This window comes from Astyanax mexicanus, chromosome 23 (genome assembly GCF_023375975.1).
Source record: "Astyanax mexicanus isolate ESR-SI-001 chromosome 23, AstMex3_surface, whole genome shotgun sequence".
In the NCBI taxonomy this organism is placed as follows: Eukaryota; Metazoa; Chordata; class Actinopteri; order Characiformes; family Acestrorhamphidae; genus Astyanax; species Astyanax mexicanus.
Window position 1 is genome coordinate 7,963,525 of NC_064430.1, and position 18,976 is coordinate 7,982,500.

The window sequence follows — 18,976 nt, forward strand, 5'->3', positions numbered from 1 at the left end:
GTGGTTGGAAAGTTGGCTAGTTGGATGGTTGAATAGTTGGGTAATTGGAATATTCGGTAGTTAGATTGTTGAATGGTTGTGTAGTTGGATGGTTAATGGTTGGATATTTGGAAAGTTGGGTAGATGGAATGTTGGCTAGTTGGAAAGTTGGCTAGTTGAATATTTGGAAAGTTGGATGGTTGGATATTTGGAATGTTAGGTAGTTGGAAAGTTCCAAATCCAACATTCTGACCTTAGCATTCCACTTGTTTCATGATACTGTTTGTTCAGAGAGTAGAGCTGCATGTAATAAATAATCAGATGATTATTTATTTGGTTAGTCGATTAGTCAGCGATTATCATTAAAATGAAAGAAACTGATGAATTATGATATGTATAAAGTAAATATGTAATCTGTTTTGTTTGGGCAATTTTGAGACGTCCATGTACCGTCTCTATCCTGTTTCCATTTTAAATAAAATAATAGCTTGTATAGAAGCTGTTTAGCTTGTCATCAGGATCTTCTTTTGCATTAGAGTCAAATTAAGTCCAGAATCATCTCATAATAATAAAAGAGCTGGACATAATCGTAGTCTGATATCTAACAGTTCTGAAATAAACTCTATTACAAAAGTCCAAAACCTTACAGATGTATACAGTGGTAATGGTTTATTCCCTGTTTATATTTTCTTGTGAACCACTTCGCCTCCCGGTTCCTGACCCTGCCGGTTTCTTAATGTGAAGGAACCTGGAGGCCAGCAACCTCCTTGTGCTTAAAGTTGATCTGCATTTGTGCTGCGTTCACTCTTTGTACGTCTGCTGATGCTGCATTTCCACACATAATAAAACAAGCAGCTACAGCCAAACAAAACAACTCAGCATGAACGGAGCAGGCTATTATCTTCCGCCGCAGGCTCGGCCCATACGCTTCCACTGATAGAGAAGACCCCGACCTGCCTTACAGCTGATAGCCTCAGCCGCGTGTGACTGAGAATAAAGCTGCTGTATGTTCCGAGCCATCTCAGAGCAGGAGTGCTGATTCTTGTATTGGTTGGTTTTGTGAATAAAGCCTGCTCCGTTCATGCTGTTGTTTTGTTTGGCTGTAGCTGCTTGTTTTATTGTGATGAATAAGCAGATCTTGGATCAGAACTGTCTTGAAAGTTGTATAAAAACTGAGTGAATATTACATTTTTCTCTTTTCTTTCAATCTTCAACCTTGTTCACCTTATTTTAGATGGCAATGCATAATGCAGAGAATCCCAGTCTTTGGCCGAATTATTTTGGTTGATTATGTAATATATGGAGGCCAAAGTTGTGTATAATCAGATAATAAGCAGATAATCAGTCTCTGGTTTATTAGGTTTCCTTATGCATGCAGTCATTAGTATGGCTCAACAACACCAACAGTTAAATGCAATATTGGGTAAAAATATGGGTAGTTAGATTGTTGAATGGTTGTGTAGTTGGATGGTTGACGGTTGGATATTTGGAAAGTTAGGTAGATGGAATGTTGGGTAGTTGGAAAGTTGGCTAGTTGAATAGTTGGGTAGTTGGATGGTTGGATAGATGGAAATATGGGTATTTAGATTGTTGGATGGTTGTGTAGGTAGATGGTTGGATATTTGGAAAGTTGGATGGTTGGATATTTGGAACGTTAGGTAGTTCCCAATCCAACATTCTGGTTTATTAGGTTTATTAGGTTTCCTTATGCATGCAGTCATTAGTATGGCTCAACAATACAAACAATGAAATGCAATATTGGGTAAAACGTCTGGAAATAACGACAGTGACAGTATGAAGAGTGATATTTGATTATTGAAATAGTGTTAAATAGTTTAAACTACAGATTTCTCAATATATAACACTATAGAATAAAACAAAATGACACATTATTTTTTATTGAGAGGCTTACATTAACAAATAAATGTAGAACAGAAGAAATTGATTCATCTACGCGAAAAAAAAAAAAATACTTAATGCAGGGCCGCCACTTATTAAGACGTGGGAATGAGATAATTAACTCCTGGGGCCGACTTATGAAGACATTGGAGTCAGATAATTCATAAGTCGTGTGGATGGCTTATTAAGGCATGGGAATGAGATAATTAAGTCCAGGTCATATAAGCTGTCATAAATGCTTGTTAGATAGTAAAGGATTAGCTGTGATGCTGTGAACTGTTTTTCTGAGCTGGATTACTCACTGATATTAACAAGTTGACATCACTGTTGGGTTAGCTAGGGTACATATCGGTGTTTGGTAAGATGGATACACTTTTTTCCAATCTTGAGTTATGCAACTTATAAAACTGGCAAGTAATTAGCTGACATATTGAGCTAAAATAAATTAGTTGGTTTTCAATTAGATTTTTTTTGGGTAGGACTTTATAATAAGGGTATATTTATTAACAATACTTATGACAGAATATCTCAACTAATTATTAATAGGCACTAGTTAAAAAAAATATTAAAGTCTCTATTCATTATAAATGAACAGAATTTACAGTATTCTTAAACATTAGAATTGAAAATATATGTATAATAATATCTATATCTAGTGATAGTTACTGTCGTAAGTGCTGGTAATTGATGTACCTTTACTGAAAAGTGTTACCATTATTTCTTCTTTCCATTTTTGGCCAAATAATTTTGGTTACTGATATTTTGGTTCATTTCTATAAACAAACAAACAAAAAAGGAGAAGTTAGTATCTAATAAACTCTAATAAATAAATGCGTATGTGTGTGTATGTAAACACTGCTTGGACCCCTACAATCATATGAAAAAGGTTGGGCACCCCTATTAATCTTAATTATTTTTAGTTCTAAATATTTGGGTGTTTGCAACAGCCATTTCAGTTTGATATATCTAATAACTGATGGACACAGTAATATTTCAGGATTGAAATGAGGTTTATTGTACTAACAGAAAATGTGCAATATGCATTAAACCAAAATTTGACCGGTGCAAAAGTATGGGCACCCTTATCATTTTATTGATTTGAATACTGAAACAATTTTTTACTGACTTACTGAAGCACAAAATTGGTTTGGTAACCTCATTGAGCTTTGAACTTCATAGCCAGGTGTATCCAATAATGAGAAAAGGTATTTAAGGTGGCCAATTGCAAGTTGTTCTCCTATTTGAATCTCCTCTGAAGAGTGGCATCATGGGCTCATCAAAACAACTCTCAAATGATCTAAAAACAAAGATTGTTCAACATAGTTGTTCAGGGGAAGGATACAAAAAGTTGTCTCAGAGATTTAACCTGTCAGTTTCCACTGTGAGGAACATAGTAAGGAAATAGAAGACCACAGGGACAGTTCTTGTTAAGCCCAGAAGTGGCAGGCCAAGAAAAATATCAGAAAGGCAGAGAAGAAGAATGGTGAGAACAGTCAAGGACAATCCACAGACCACCTCCAAAGAGCTGCAGCATCATCTTGCTGCAGATGGTGTCACTGTGCATCGGTCAACAATACAGCGCACTTTGCATAAGGAGAAGCTGTATGGGAGAGTGATGCAAGCACGCCACAAACAGAGTCGCCTGAGGTATGCAAAAGGCAAAAGCACACCTCAGGCGACTCTGTTTGTGGCTTGCAGAAATGGCTTCTTCCACATCACTCTCCCATACAGCTTCTCCATCTGTAAAAACAGTAGAAACAGCTGTACATGAGATTTAAAAGGCATTTAAATGTCTGGATGTTGTTTAAAAGTGGAAAGTTCTGATATTTAGGTACTGTTACAAATTATTGGTTAGTCAACAATGAAATTTGTAGTCGATAAATTCAAATAATCAACAGTGTCGATTATATTGACTAATCGTTGCAGCCCTAATTTGCGATTAATGAACTTTAGAGTGTTTTATAAGTTCAGAATAATTAAATAGAGAGTGTGTACAGGGATCTGCTCTACTGATTGATTTCTTCTCATGCAGAGTTGACTGGGAGGTATACTAGCTGTAATGTATTAAACTAATTGGTGTGATTTTCTCACCTGCATGCTTTAGGCTAATTAGAGGCTGATCAGGAAGAATCACATGCAGTTCCAGTCCTCTGTATCACAGCTGGCTGTCTGTCTGTCTGTCTCTCTCTCCTCACCCTCTCTGTCCCTCTGTCCCCACCAAACAAGGCAAACTATCTAGTGCATGACATTCAGGATGCTGAGAATGACTGTGAGACTCCACAGAAGTGTGCAGTTATTCCTGAGTATTTTATTTAACTCAGTCAGTGGTGTTTGTGTATTCTGCTCTCCTGGAATTTCTTTCTCTCAAGCTGGCAGTGTTGTCCAGCGGTCATCTTAGAGATGGACCGGGTTTTTTTTTTTGTTTTTTTTTTTTTGGGCAAATACTGATAACTGAACATGATTTATTTGAATGATTTCATAAACGATTTCATATGTTTTTAATAAATAAAATACAATATTTTTCAAAATTCTAAGTCTAAGTCTGAAATATACCACTTTAAATAATACATTTTCCTGATTATTTTCATTTACACACCATTTTACTTACTATCTTTATCTATCTTTGACAGTGTTGTGTAAACTAAGATTTTTCAAATTGATGTTTTATTTCACGATGTCTCCTAATATTAAACTCCTTAATTACAGCAACTTTTAGACTCTTTGGCCCGTTTTTCTGCGCTACAACTGCGCACCCTCTCCAATTTAGACGCTTTGGCCCGTTTTTCTGCGCTAGAAATGCGCACTTTCTCCGCTTTTAGACTCTTTGGCACGTTTTTCTATGCTACAACTGCGCACCCTCTCCACTTTTAGACTCTTTGGCCCGTTTTTCTGTGCTAGAAATGTGCGCTCTCTCCGCTTTTAAATTCTTTGGCCCGTTTTTCTGCACTAGAAATGCGCACTCTCTCCGCTTTTAGACTCTTTGGCCTGTTTTTCTGCGCTAGAAATGCGCGCTCTCTACGCTTTTAGACTCTTTGGCCCATTTTTCTGCGCTAGAAATGCGCACCCTCTCCACTTTTAGACTCTTTGGCCCATTTTTCTGCGCTAGAAATGCGCACCCTCTCCACTTTTAGACTCTTTGGCCCGTTTTTCTGCGCTAGAAATGCGCACCCTCTCCACTTTTAGACTCTTTGGCCTGTTTTTCTGCGCTAGAAATGCGCACACTCTCTGCTTTTAGACTCTTTGGCCTGTTTTTCTGCGCTACAATTGCGCACCTTCTCCGCTTTTAGACTCTTTGGCCCGTTTTTCTGCGCTAGAAATGCGCACCCTCTCCACTTTTAGACTCTTTGGCCCATTTTTCTGCGCTAGAAATGCGCACCCTCTCCACTTTTAGACTCTTTGGCACATTTTTCTGCGCTAGAAATGCGCACCCTCTCCACTTTTAGACTCTTTGGCCTGTTTTTCTGCTCTAGAAATGCGTGCACTCTCTGCTTTTAGACTCTTTGGCCTGTTTTTCTGCGCTACAATTGCGCACCTTCTCCGCTTTTAGACTCTTTGGCCCGTTTCTGACACCTAGAGTTCAAACTTTGAATCTCACATTATAAAAACCTGCTTAACAGCGGGCCAACTTTCATTCTATTTGTAAAATACCTCCTCCAATACCGCTCTAAAAAAGGAAACGGGACGCAAATGGCCCGCGGGCCGTAGTTTGGACACCCCTGGTCTAAGACAATACAAAAAACTGTCATGTTTTTATTATTAGAACAAAATCGTGCCTTTTTTAAAAATGCAAAATGTCAATAAAAAATAAATGTTGGCCCTTTTTCACCACTGATTATATTAACTAACCTAGATGTAGTTTGTCTTGCTTTTCAAAGCTTTCATTTATTTACCTAACCTCTTTAATATCTCCTTAATAAACAGGCAAACCAGCAAAGTACAGTATATTTACATCAGCAGTGCTACTCTAGCCATAAATTTACATCAGCAGTGCTACTCTAGCCATGAATTTACATCAGCAGTGCTACTCTAGCCATGAATGTACTTCAAAAGTGCTACTCTAGTCATTAATTTATCTTAGAAGTGCTACTTTAGTCATGAATTTACCTCAGCAGTGCTACTCTAGTCATTCATTTACCTCAGCAGTGCTACACTTGTCATAAATTTGCCTCAGCAGTGCTACTCTAGCCATGAATTATACATATACCATAATACATAGACTGTACTTAGGTTGTACCACATAATAAAGTTAAATTAGTATTTTGTAATATTTCAGACCTTATTTATTTAAAAATAAACAATATTTTTTAATATCTTTTAACAATTTTATCAACATTTTTCTGACCTAATGTTGTTGCAGGCTTTTAGAGGAATGGCAGTACTCATCGCCTCACAGACAGTGGGTTGTTATTCTGTGTTTGTCTCACTTCTGTCTGTTTCCATTAGGTCTGATTCAGAGATGTACTCCAGTGAAGTATCACTACACCTCGTCCATCCTGCCCAAAAACCTGCCCGTCAACATCACCAAGACCATCCGGCAGGACGAGTGGCACGCCCTGCGTAAGTCTCAGAGTCTGCAGAATTCACAAATACTATATAATATATCTAATCAATTAGTTGTATAATTACTATATAATCAAATAGCTGTAATTTAAACATTGCACTTTTAAAAATCCCTCAGTATAAAGACACATAAAAATTAAATAGTGTTTTATATATGTATATATATATTTACATCATCTGAACAGTTGATAAACGTCAAGTAATGACCTGTTGAATAATTATTTTTTTGAATGTTTTTCAAAAGTCTAAGGCAATACCAAAAATTGTCATGTTTTTCCTATTAGAACAAAATCGTGCCTTTTTTAAAATGCAAAATGTCATTAAAAAAGTAACCAAAATAATAATGAAACATCAATAAATAACAAGACTGAGCAGGACTGAACTGAGGTCTTTGGAATGATGGTCGGGGTTTTAATCTAAATCTTTTGGATAAGTTGGAGAGTTTGATATGAGGTGGCTGTGGCTGAATTTAGTCAATTTCTCACAGTAATGTTTGAAAATATAGTACGAAGCCCTTGTTATACAGTAAAGACAGTCATGAGGGAAACTATAAAAGAGAAGGTGTCCCAATACTTTTGTCCATACGGTGTAGAATACTGCATCACTATTAGTCTATATAATGTTTAGTTAGTCTATAATATTACAGAACCGAGTGATTCATAACCTGTGAGTGATTCATAACTTACGCGTGGGTAGTGTAGGTTAGGTGTGATTAAAGCATGTGCTGTTAAAGTGTGTGTGTTTGTGTGTGTGTGTGTGTAGATCTGCGGAGGATGACCGCAGGCTTTGTTGGCATGGCCGTCTCCATCATCCTCTTCGGATGGACCATCGGGGTGCTGGGCTGCTGCCAGCAGCATGATCTCATGCAGTATGTAGCTGGACTACTCTTCCTCATGGGAGGTGAGTGAAACTGTGTGTGTGTGTGTGTGTGTGTGTGTGTGTGTGCGTGTGTGTCTGTGAGAGCAGGTTTTGTAGTTTCCTGTGTACATTGAGTTCTTATATTGAGTGAGTATTTTAATGCAAGAAAATGTTTTAATGTAATAAAATATTATTAATACATTATATATTATATTTTAATATTTTTCCGTTTGCAATACTGTATGGATTCTCAAAAACACAGAATTCATTTTTAATTATTAGTTTACATGTGAACATTGGTGGAAGACAGGTTTGTTTTGTGGTCCATTGTCTATGACACTGTCCTAATTGGATAAGCCGTAAGCTTTAAACCATTAAGACAATAAATTGCGTACAGTTTTGCAATACATTGTGACAGTACCAGTCAAAAGTTTGGCCACACCTTAAAGTCAGTGTTTCTTTATTATTTTAAATGTTCTGCATTGTAGATTAATACTAAAGTCATTTAAACTATAAATAAACTATAAAGTTGTTTAATTGAACTGAACTGGTTTGCCATTTATTTATTGCACCTGCTATGTTTTTTTATACCCTTATTATGAAGGTGAGGACTTATGGGTACTTTAACAGGTCTAATCTTAATCTGAGATAGCGTCGCCATCTAGTGGTGATTTTAACAAGAAACTTTGGCTATTTGTCTGTGAGCCAGGGCTTCTTATGCAATATCTGTGTTTAAACTCACAAACTTTCCCATAAAACATTCCCATAAACACAGACCTAAACCTGGTGGAAATCCTTACTTCCACTTGGTGTAAAATATGAGACCACTTATAAATGATGAGTTTCATTGATTTTACCAAATTGAAAACCTCTGGAATATAATTAAGAGGAAGATGGATGATCACAAGCCACCAAACCAAGCTGAACTGCTTGAATTTTTGCACCAGGAGTGCAGGCATAAAGTTATTCAAAAGCAGTGTGTAAGACTGGTGGAGGAGAACATGATGCCAAGATGCATGAAAACTGTGATTAAAATCAGGGTTATTCCACCAAATATTGATTTCTAAACTCTTAAATTTTTATGAATATGAACTTGTTTTCATTGCTTTATTTGAGGTCAGAAAGCTCTGTAATTGATTTTTTTTTCTGTAAATAAATGCTCTAAATGACAATATTTTTATTCGTAATTTGGGAGATATGTTGTCTGTAGTTTATAGAATAAAACAACAATGTTCATTTTATTCAAACATAAACCTATAAATAGCAAAATCAGAGAAACTGTCTTCTCTTTCTGACTTTATATTCTGGTATTTCTCTCTCCTGTAGGAACGTGCTGTATAATCTCGTTGTGTACCTGCGTGGCGGGTATTAACTTCGAGCTGTCGCGGTACCCCCGCTACCTGTACGGCCTGCCCGAGGACATCAGCCACGGCTACGGCTGGTCCATGTTCTGCGCCTGGGGAGGCCTGGGACTCACCCTGCTGGCCGGGTTCCTGTGCACGCTGGCCCCCTCCCTCAGCAGCACCTCGGCTCGCACCACCGTGCACAAGCCCCGGCACGAGAACGGGACCGTGTGAACGGGAGCTGCCTTTACTGAAACATCTGCACAACGTCTACAGGACCTTTAGGACACCACAGCTGGACTGTTGAATCACTGATGTGTTGTTTGCGTTCACACCACTCATCCGTCTCGCCGTACGAGGTGTGTGTGTTTTTCAGGAGTTTTTAAAGCTGTTTACTGAAGACGTCCAGCCCTAATCTGACGGTGTTCCACTGTCTTCATCCAGAAGATGTTCTTTTTGGCCGCTGTGGAGCTAAACAATTTCCATTCCCATCATTTTACAAATAAATACAAATAAATACATTGGCACAGATAAATGTAGTACACATACATACACACTTACACAATCTGTGTTCCAAAGCCTAGGCTGCAGTCAGTGCAGTATGCACAGTTAGTAATACTGTGCTATAAAGCACAGTACTCCTTCCCAGTAGATCACTGGTCATTAGGGAAGGGATGCATCAAATTGTATATTTTTATCGTCGTTTAATTTTTTTATTTTACCACTTTTTTTCACCACTGCATACATTAAATAGCTTGAATGTATTTATTTAAGGTACTAATTAAAAAAAAAAACTTCAACTTAAAGTTATTCATTTATTGAACATTTTAAACAACCCAGTAGACAAAAAGCACAATACAGCGTTTCTACTACAAAGATTTTATTTTAAGCCAACGCTTCTTTATATTTGTAATGAAATGCCATGAAGTCGCAATTACAAAACACTTTAGCTGGCTTTTATTTTGAAATATAGGTTCTGGAGTGGTTTAGCCATGGTTGCTAACAGTACGGTTAAAACTGCAGTGCTAAAAGGCACAGGAGCCAGCCTTGTTGCTAGTTAACTGATTTTCTGAGCTGGATTACTCGCTGAGTTGATGACAGACCAGAGTCCCTGTTTGAGCTCAGTTTTTACACGACCCTGTGGCTGTAGGGAGCCATTCTGTCTGCTTTTAGCTAACTCTATCATCTTTTTGGCTTCATTTTAATAAATTAGGGATAGAAATTGTGAACTAAAATAGTAAAAAAAAAAAAAAGTCATTCAACACCAAAAGTGCTTTTTTTTTGCCGAATATTTCCAGTTGGCATATATTTGGTACATCCATAACTTATAAATCTCAAAACTTAAATATACATAAGCATTATGTTCGTTATCAAGAATTAAAAGTGTATTGGTGATGCGATACGTATCACAATACAATATAGGGTTTACGATTCAGTTTATCACGCTATGTTACGTTACTGTAAGCAAGGCAGTATATCGGGATTGTTTAAATCAATTTTTAGGAACAAAAACAGGAAAAAAAGGATACATGCAGGTTATGTCATAGATTTGACATTAGATAGAATCATAAATTGGCTTTAATAAACATCATGTGATGACATTGTGGTGGTTAACTCTGTGTTCACAGAGGTCATTTATAAATATTTTACAAATATTTAAAACAAACTCTGCTTCGTTGGTTTCGCTTTTTACCATTTTCACCCATTTTCTTGATGCTGTTTTTTTTGGGTCTTTTTCCATCGTATCTTATATAAGAATTGTGGGTAATCATAAAGGATACATCAGTCGCGTCCTTCAGATATCTCCATATGTCTGCTGCATTCTCAGCTGTATACACGCATGCTTTGGAACGCAGCTCCAGTCATAAATAACATCAGCATCAACAAGAACTGAACTGAACAGCACCGAAAATGTAACACACACACATATACACACACACATGCTACGCATTCCATTCAGGATAAACATTGTGCAACATCCCGCTCCTCTGTTCTGGAGCTACATGGAGTTCTCTACAGCATGGCCACCATCAGTCCTCCATCAGTCCTGCTCTTCTCCTGCCAACACACTTCAAACTAACACTCAAAACATGGCAGGGAAGTGACTGTTTATTTCTATATATCGTCTTAAAATGGTGCTCGGTTTTCACAATTTCACATCTGATTCTGCACTCACACACACACACACAGACACACACACACACAAAGACAAACACTTTCCAAGATTCCAAGATGTCTTGGGAGATGACACCGAGAAGAAGCTAACATGCAGGGGCAAGCAGCAAACACCCAGCCAAAAAAAAAAATGTTTTTTCCTGTCAGTGGTTTGTACTGCATTGGTTTGCATTTGTTAGTTAGACTGTCAAAAGTCTCAGTCTGGACCTGCTGGAGCTGAACCACCTGACTTAATCTAGAACTCTTGTGTAAAATGGACTTTTGTTGTAGTAAAACATGATAAAAAGTACTTACCTTTGATTTATAGCACACCTCCGCTCTCCCACAGCGTTCTGAGATCCAGAAATTTTAACAGTTTGTCTAAACACCCTTCAGACTGGGTGATACAGAGCATAAATTTTCCAAATAAATCGCTTTTTCCACTGTTATCCAAAGTCAAAGTAGCTCCACACCTCCTAGCGAGGATCCGGAGAGCTCTGACATTTAAAATGAGGCAATAATAACTTAAAAAGTGCTCAAAAAGCTTATTAAAAAAACACTGTTTACATTCTATAACGTGAGCTTCAGCTCGAATTTTCCTACCCATCGATACATGCTTCCCAAAGGTACTGCGCATGCGCTGACCTACACAATTTAATTATTTCTTGTGTTTTTTATTTATAATTATCTGTTTCAGGGGGATTTATGTGCATTAAACAACCTGGACGCACTGTCATTGCACAAAAGTGTAAATGGAAACTAAAAATTACAATTATTATCATAAATAAATACAAAAGCAGTTTGTAATGAGCTATATTTGCCATAACTTTGCCATGATACAATGATTTATGCAATCCAAATCTAATAACGTACATCTACTGGAATGTCACTGGGTACATTCCCTAAAATTGTGCTTCTTTTGTATTTTTACACTTAAATATACATTAGAGCAGCACAGTTCTACAAGCTAGGAAAATTCGACAGAACACCGGCTGCTATGCTATGCGGAGTCTATATATATATGTATAAGTGTCTGGATCTCGGAACGCTGTGCTATTTATCAAATTTAATTACTTTTTATCATGTTTTACTACACCAAAAGTCCATTTTACACCAGAGTTCTCCTTTAACTAAAAGGACCAATATGTAATATATTTCTTTAATAATTCATAAAAATGATCAGGATGTGCCATTAAAGCTAAGTTCAAGCTCTAGGCATGTCTAGGAGGGTAAATCTGTTTTAAAATGTGTTTTAGAATCTGATCCCGCCCCCTTTACATTCCCCAGTCCTTTTTCCACATCCGGGTTTGCCAGGTATGGAACACAACAGCAGGCAAACACAGCATACTGCAGTCTTGGCGTCTTTTTATAATAAGCAGATATATATTATGCCACAGTAGTAAGGAACAGGGGTGTCGCCATGTTTTCCTTCTAATTCAGCAGGTCTCACCGCTGAGTGGTGGTGGGGGAAGGGTAACTAAGTTAAAGGAGAACTCCGGTGTAAAATGGGCATTTGCTGTAGTAAAACATGATATAAAGTATTTACCTTTGATGAATAGCACACCTCCATTCTCTCAGAGCGTTCTGAGATCCAGAGAAATTTTAACAGTTTGTCCAAAACACCCTTCAGACCCTTCAGAACCAGGGATCAAAAACTTCCATAAACACATTCCTAAACCTTGTGGAAAGCCTTGAAAAAAGATATGAAGCAATGAAGAATGAACCTTATGCATTAAGAATAGGACGTCACTCCAGTTCATATGCGTGTGAAGGCAGACAAAATGAATACGTTTGGCAGTATAGTGTACCTAAAACTTTGGACTTATTTAGCTTCTTTTTTTTTCTCTGAAAGACTTCCATCTATTGTGTGACTATAAAAAAACTTCCTGCCACAGCAAATCCTGATCGGAGCTCTTAGCTGAATAAAAGAAAAGCATCGTCAACAAAACACACAGCTGCGGTTATCAGAGAGCTGAAGGATGTGGAAGTATGAATCGTATTAAAAGAGCTTCAGCCTATGCTTAGATTAAAGAAACATAGACCATACAGGTTCAACAAACTTCAACTTTCTGAGGCCTCTATCAGTCCATATGTATAAATCCTTTTCGTTTGCTCGTGTGTTTGTTTGTGTGTTTGTGGATTTCAGGTCTGTTCATATAAAAAGGTGCTGAAACGCAAAAAGAAATCTCTTAGACCCTGTTTACACCTGGTCCCTTTGTGTGATTAATATCTGGATTATATCCTGATTAGATTTTAACCACATGCATTAAGATTTGGCAGACAAATGTGTGTGAGATATGTTTCAGACCACTTCTTAAAATGTTTTGTTTGAGTAAATGGATTTGAATCTGTTTTAAATGCATTTCTGACCACTTCCTGAAGTGTTTTTTTTTTTTTTTTGAGTGATTGGATTAGCATCTGTTGCAGAAGTTTTTTTTAATTTATTCAATTAGAATCGGTTTTAAGTGCATCTCAGACAACCTTCTGAAGTGTTTTGTTTGAGTGGTTGAACTTGTATCTGTTTTAAACAGAGGTGAAAAAAGTACTGAAAATTGTAATTATGTAAAAGTACCTTTACTTTGCTAAAAATCTACTCAAGTGAAAGTAAAAGTACCCATCTAAAAATCTACTTGAGTAAAAGTAAAAAAGTACTCAATTTGAAATTTACTTTGAGTAAAAGTTACATAGTTACTTTTAATTATTACAAATCCTAAATTAAATAATTATTAAATTAAATAATTTGGACCTTTCAGCAAGTATTTGTTCAGACCACCCCATAAAAACGTTTTTTTAAGAACAAGTGGCATAGGTTTCTAAGATCCATTTTTTTCTTCACTGTTAAAAGTTATGGTTATATAGGTGACTGTAAACTTTATTTTTATAGTTTTACAGTTCATTATTCTTTTTTAACTTGCCATTGCCATGCTTTAACTGCTATTTACTTGTTTATTTAACATTCAAGCAGATTGTTTAATGTTGCCAATAAAAACTTAAGGAAATATCATTAAAACATGAAAACATACAAAAAACTGTTGGTCGGTGCATGCGCAGTGCCGTAAAGAAGCCCATATCGATGGGTAGCATAACTCAACAGAACACCAGTTCCCCCGAGCACAGCTGATTAACACAGCATCTCTCCTGCTAACCAGAATAAACACTGCATGGAGAAGTTCAGCTGCACTGCCATGGAGAACAAAACTCAATTTTTTGTTTTAATTCAAACTATTTGTTTTCTTCACAGCATTTTATTTTTTACTTAGTAATGGGGAATTTTCCAAAGTAGTGAAGTAAATTACCTATTATAAAATTCCAAATTACTCATAAAATCTACTCAATTGCAGTAATGCGAGTAAATGTAATAAGTTACTTTCCACCTCTGGTTTTAAATGTGTCTCAGACCACCTCCTGTAGTGGTTTGAGAGATTGGATCTGTTTTAAATTGGTTTTGTTTACACTTGCATTCTTGTGGCTTGGCCTTATCCAGATATAATCCTGATAATTAAGATGCATTAAGTGTTCAGGTGTAAACTGGGTTTTTTTTGTTCTCCTCATTATGACTGTCTCAGCAGATAATCCTGCTCTTCGAAGTTTTGAGGGTTTAGAACCCTGACTGAAATCCTTTGTTCATTTTCAGATATCTGTGGGGTATTGGTGGGTGGTATCCTGGTATCTACATTCTGCACAGCGTCGATTTGAATTGTCACAGATTAATCACGTAGAGTGCCACTGCGTAGTTCTATTGGATGGTGTATAGAAGTGTGTATACTGTTGGTGCAGTATGGGTACGTACATATTGTATATTGGTATGTAATGTACTGTAATGTTTACAGCCCAGCCTGTGTCCCCCTTAACCCTCATTAAAGAGTGGATCTAGAGGCTCAGGGAACCTGGCACGTCTTCTCAGTCAAACACAATCAACAACAATAATCAAATACAAAAAATTATTTAGTATTTTATTTAAAAAGCCCTATCCAAATGGGATTAGTTTCTCAGGTGGTCCTGGGGTAATTTTTTCTTTTATGTTTTTTTTTTTCCTCTGTGATTTTATTCCCGTACGGAACAACCATGCATGTATATGTTTTCCTCAGACAACCTCTGAGAAAGTTATACTGTTTTTTGCTTAACTCCAGTAATTTTAGTTCCGTCCAATTTCACCTGTCTCCTCGCATTTAATAAGATAACTATTTGTCTACTGCTATGCATCGTAATTATATTTTCCATGGAGATCTGCGTAAACACAACAGCGAGTGGAAATGGAGGAGCTACTGCACGCGATGTCACATGACCGAGAAAACTCACTGGTCCTCCTGTTTTTTCAATTGCAGTCCAGATGCACGAGTTTTATCACTGAGTAGAACTGTGAAATAATTTTTACAGACGTCCCCTTAGAAAATAATCCTGTTAGGATAGGGCTTGTAAAAAACATCGGTAACACTTTACAATAAGGGTTAAATATTACTAAATGTAATGTTTTAGAATGTTGTAAAATTAGTAGTAATTAGTTAAAACATTAGTCATTACATTTCTTTAATTAATATCTCAATTAATTAAAGAAATGTAATGACTAATGTTTTAACTAATTACTAGTGTTAATTTATAATTAGTTTAGACATTAGTTTAAAAATGAATAACTAATGTCTTAACTAATTACTAGAGTAATTAATAATTAATTGAGATGCTAGTTAAAAACTCATAATGATTAATAATGTCTTTACTAATTACTAGTGTAAATAAGTAGTTAAATAATAATTAATTGAGACCTTAATTTAAAAAAAATTAATGACTAATGTCTTAACTAACTACTAGTGTTAATTTATAATTAGTTAAGACATTAGTTAACAAAAATTAATGACTAATGTTTTAAGTAATTACTATTGTTAAATAATAACTAGTTGAGACATTATAAAAAAATCTAATGACTAATGTCTCAACTAATTACTTTGTGTTAATTAATAACTAGTTGAGATGTTATAAAAAATGTATGACTAATGTCTTAACTAATTACTAGTGTTAATTAACAAATAGTTGAGACACTAGTTAAAAAATCTAATGACTAATGTCATAACTAATTACTAGTGTTAATTAACAATTAGTTGAGACATTCTGTGTTAAGTATTGTTAAATAAGATTATACTCTTTTTGTAAAGTGTTATCAGTGCACCAACTCACTCTTATGATGTGACACTAATCTGACAGTATGGAACGCACACTCTAGTATGTGAGTACTGTAGTGAATAATAATACAGGCTGTGAAAAAGCACATTTATTATAAATTGTAAACTAATTATGCCTCAAATGTTGTAACCAAATGCACAAGAGTCACAGAGACGTTCGACTCCTGATCCAGAACCTGAGCACAACACAGTATCCTTTTTTATTTTATTATTATTTTTTTTTTCAGAACTAGGGTTAAAGTGTTAAAAGTAAAGTTTGTCAAGTCTAGTTCTCTAAAAACCTGATTCAGTTCAAATGTATAGCTGAAAATGTGTAAAAATGTATGTGATTTATTTTTTGATTCAATTTAATGGTTTCGGTAGATTTTACCGAATACAGAATGAATTAAGGACTCCCTAAATATTTGATATTTTTAAAAATATGGTTTAAAATTGTATCTCAAATCTGATGTTTTTAAAACCCCTCCACCCTTTTAAATTTTGAAAAAGGCTAAAAAATGTGAGGGTTATTTTGGAAGGGGCACTGGGTGATGTATGGGTTTAGAGGTGGGGCAGGCAGAGAGCTGATTGGCTGAGCTGTATCGGCAGCAGTGTGCCTCTGATAGCGGTGTGAACCAGATGGTTGGATGTCAGCAGGGGGGCCTGATTTTATGGATTAACTGATTTGCATATTGTGATGTGTCTGTGTACCTTGAAGTACATTGAAACGTCATTTATGTCTATAGCACAGTTGAACCTGAGAGGGTTCTGCCGCTGCAGAAATTCAGTCAAAAATGACCACAATAAACGCATTTTTTTATGTTTAGTAAAGGTTTATAAAATGTTTAAGCAGGACTGGTATGTTTTATTACTTCAAAATAGCACATTTCAGCTAGTAATGGAAAAAATATGGTTTAGGGTTTAGTGGCTCTTTAAGGCTGTTCACACTATGCTTTTAATTTGAATTTGAATCAGATCTGAACAGGTTCCACTGTTTATGAAACTGAACAAGCAAATAAATATTAGTAAATTTCATCATTTTTGATTCACTGATCACCAATAAAAATGCTGGGTATATACCTAAAATTACATTTTATTTTACAATGACTTCCATTCCTTCTTCTATAAAGTCATTAATTTAGGAATATGTGTTTTATTAAACAGGTTTTTGATGATACAGGTGATTAGAGGCTCTGTTGGGAACAGTAAAGGGACTGTAATATATGAAATATATTGAGTAATGTGTTGTATGAGAATGGAAAAAAAGCAGTATTATATCAGAATTCTTTTTTTTTTTTTTTTTTTTTACGTATCATACCAGAACTGAGCAAATAGCAATATTAAAAGCACCGAAAAATTAAAAGAAAACAGTCATTCACTATAAATTCTCATCTGTGTCATTAGCATCCAGTGTTACTAAGGGTTATAAGTTGTGGTTGTTCACAAAAAGGAAAAGGGTGAGATGAGTGAAATGAAAATGTAATGTAATGTAATGTGTGCAGAACGAAGAAGCAGCTTCAGAATAAAATTATACATATTTGTACAAAAGCCGTTCTTTATTTTGGCAGTCAAAGTAGCACCGTTTTAATTTTGTATGAACTGTTTTTATTATTGGTTAATCTGGTGAAGCAGGAGGTGAAGAACACAGGAATCATCACGTCTCGCATGTCCTTATGGCAGTGAATTGATTTCAATGTATTAAGAGACTTGTGTCCATTTTTTATTGATTTTTATTTTGAGGAAATAAAATGTAATTAACATTTACAGTGTGATGTGTTTCACTTAATTTGGCGTCGTTGATTTTAACATACACATTTTTTTAAGTAGAAAAAACAAGAAAATTAGCATACTGTACAAAATTCTCCGGTATAAAAGAAAGGAAATAATCCACAACATAGTTTAAAAATTTGAAAAATATATTTATATTTTTATTTTAAAAAGATATAATTAACTCCCCAGTCCATATTAAACTTAAATGTAAAAACTCACTCATGTTAAATTTACAGATGCTTTTTTGTGGACAAAAAAACAGTAAACACTGACAAGCCAAAAGTCACAAGATACCACCTCACAACTTATAAAGGTGCAGCCTTTGTCAAGCATTCTGTTCCCTGAAGTCAAACTACACAATTAATTTGCATACAGTCATGGATATACGGTACATGCTGTCCCATGACTTTTGGCACATCAGTGTATTTACTGATTACTGTTGTTTAGCTCCGCCCAATCATGTTGCGATGTTGCGGTTGCCAGAAATGCTTAATGCTGTTTGTTTTTTTGTTTGTTTTAAATAAGGCACAGTAGGAGGCAGTCAGTAAAAGTAGAGGTGTTTTGCATATTGTTGTAAGAGCAAGCAAGAACCTTGTATGTCCAAAACATGAATGAATAAAGTTATACTTATATAATGCCTTTCTGGACACCCAAGAACTTTTTACAATCACCATTAATACAAGCAATACACACACACACAGGTGAGAAGCGACAGCCAATCACACACAGCGTACTCTCAACCTGAAACAACCTTCCACTTGGAAGACTGCATCGGGCATTCGGTATTGGCTGTCTGGCTGTATATCAATTAATATATTTGTCCATCTATATGTCTATCTGTTAATCCATCTATCTGTCTCTTTCTTTATTAATTTATCCATCAATCTGTCTGTCTATTAATCTAAAGTAGCACCATTTTAATATTGTAAAATGACAGAGTGCCAATCCATATCTAGTCATACAGTCACACACCAGAGTAATTTAGCATATCCAATTAATTAATTAAGTGCCAGATTCACATTTTACCAAAAAAATAAAATAGAAACTCAAGGATTTTTGGTGACAGCAACAACATATCATGCATAAAGGCATATAAAACAAAAAAGTATGTTTTAAAGTATGCTAATGCTGATACATTTCATATATGATTAGTTTAGATGAATTAAACAGGAACATATAGGTTGTAGACTCTTTAAATCCTATAGACAGCCAATACGTGCAATGTATTCTAAACAGGCATTTGGTGTACATTTTTATAGC

General features: G+C 35.7%; 1 protein-coding gene across 1 annotated transcript in view; it reads left to right on the forward strand.

Moving 5' to 3' along the window:
- Window positions 1-17,710, forward strand: part of tmem276b (transmembrane protein 276b) — a 29,969-nt gene extending 12,259 nt beyond the window's left edge. Inside the window, exons 2-4 of the mRNA XM_007246902.4 lie at window positions 6,322-6,435; window positions 7,201-7,338; window positions 8,623-17,710. Coding sequence (XP_007246964.3) covers window positions 6,322-6,435; window positions 7,201-7,338; window positions 8,623-8,873 — 503 coding nt within the window. The 3' untranslated portion in view covers window positions 8,874-17,710. The remainder of the gene's footprint in view (window positions 1-6,321; window positions 6,436-7,200; window positions 7,339-8,622) is intronic.
- The last annotated feature ends 1,266 nt before the right edge of the window (window positions 17,711-18,976 follow it).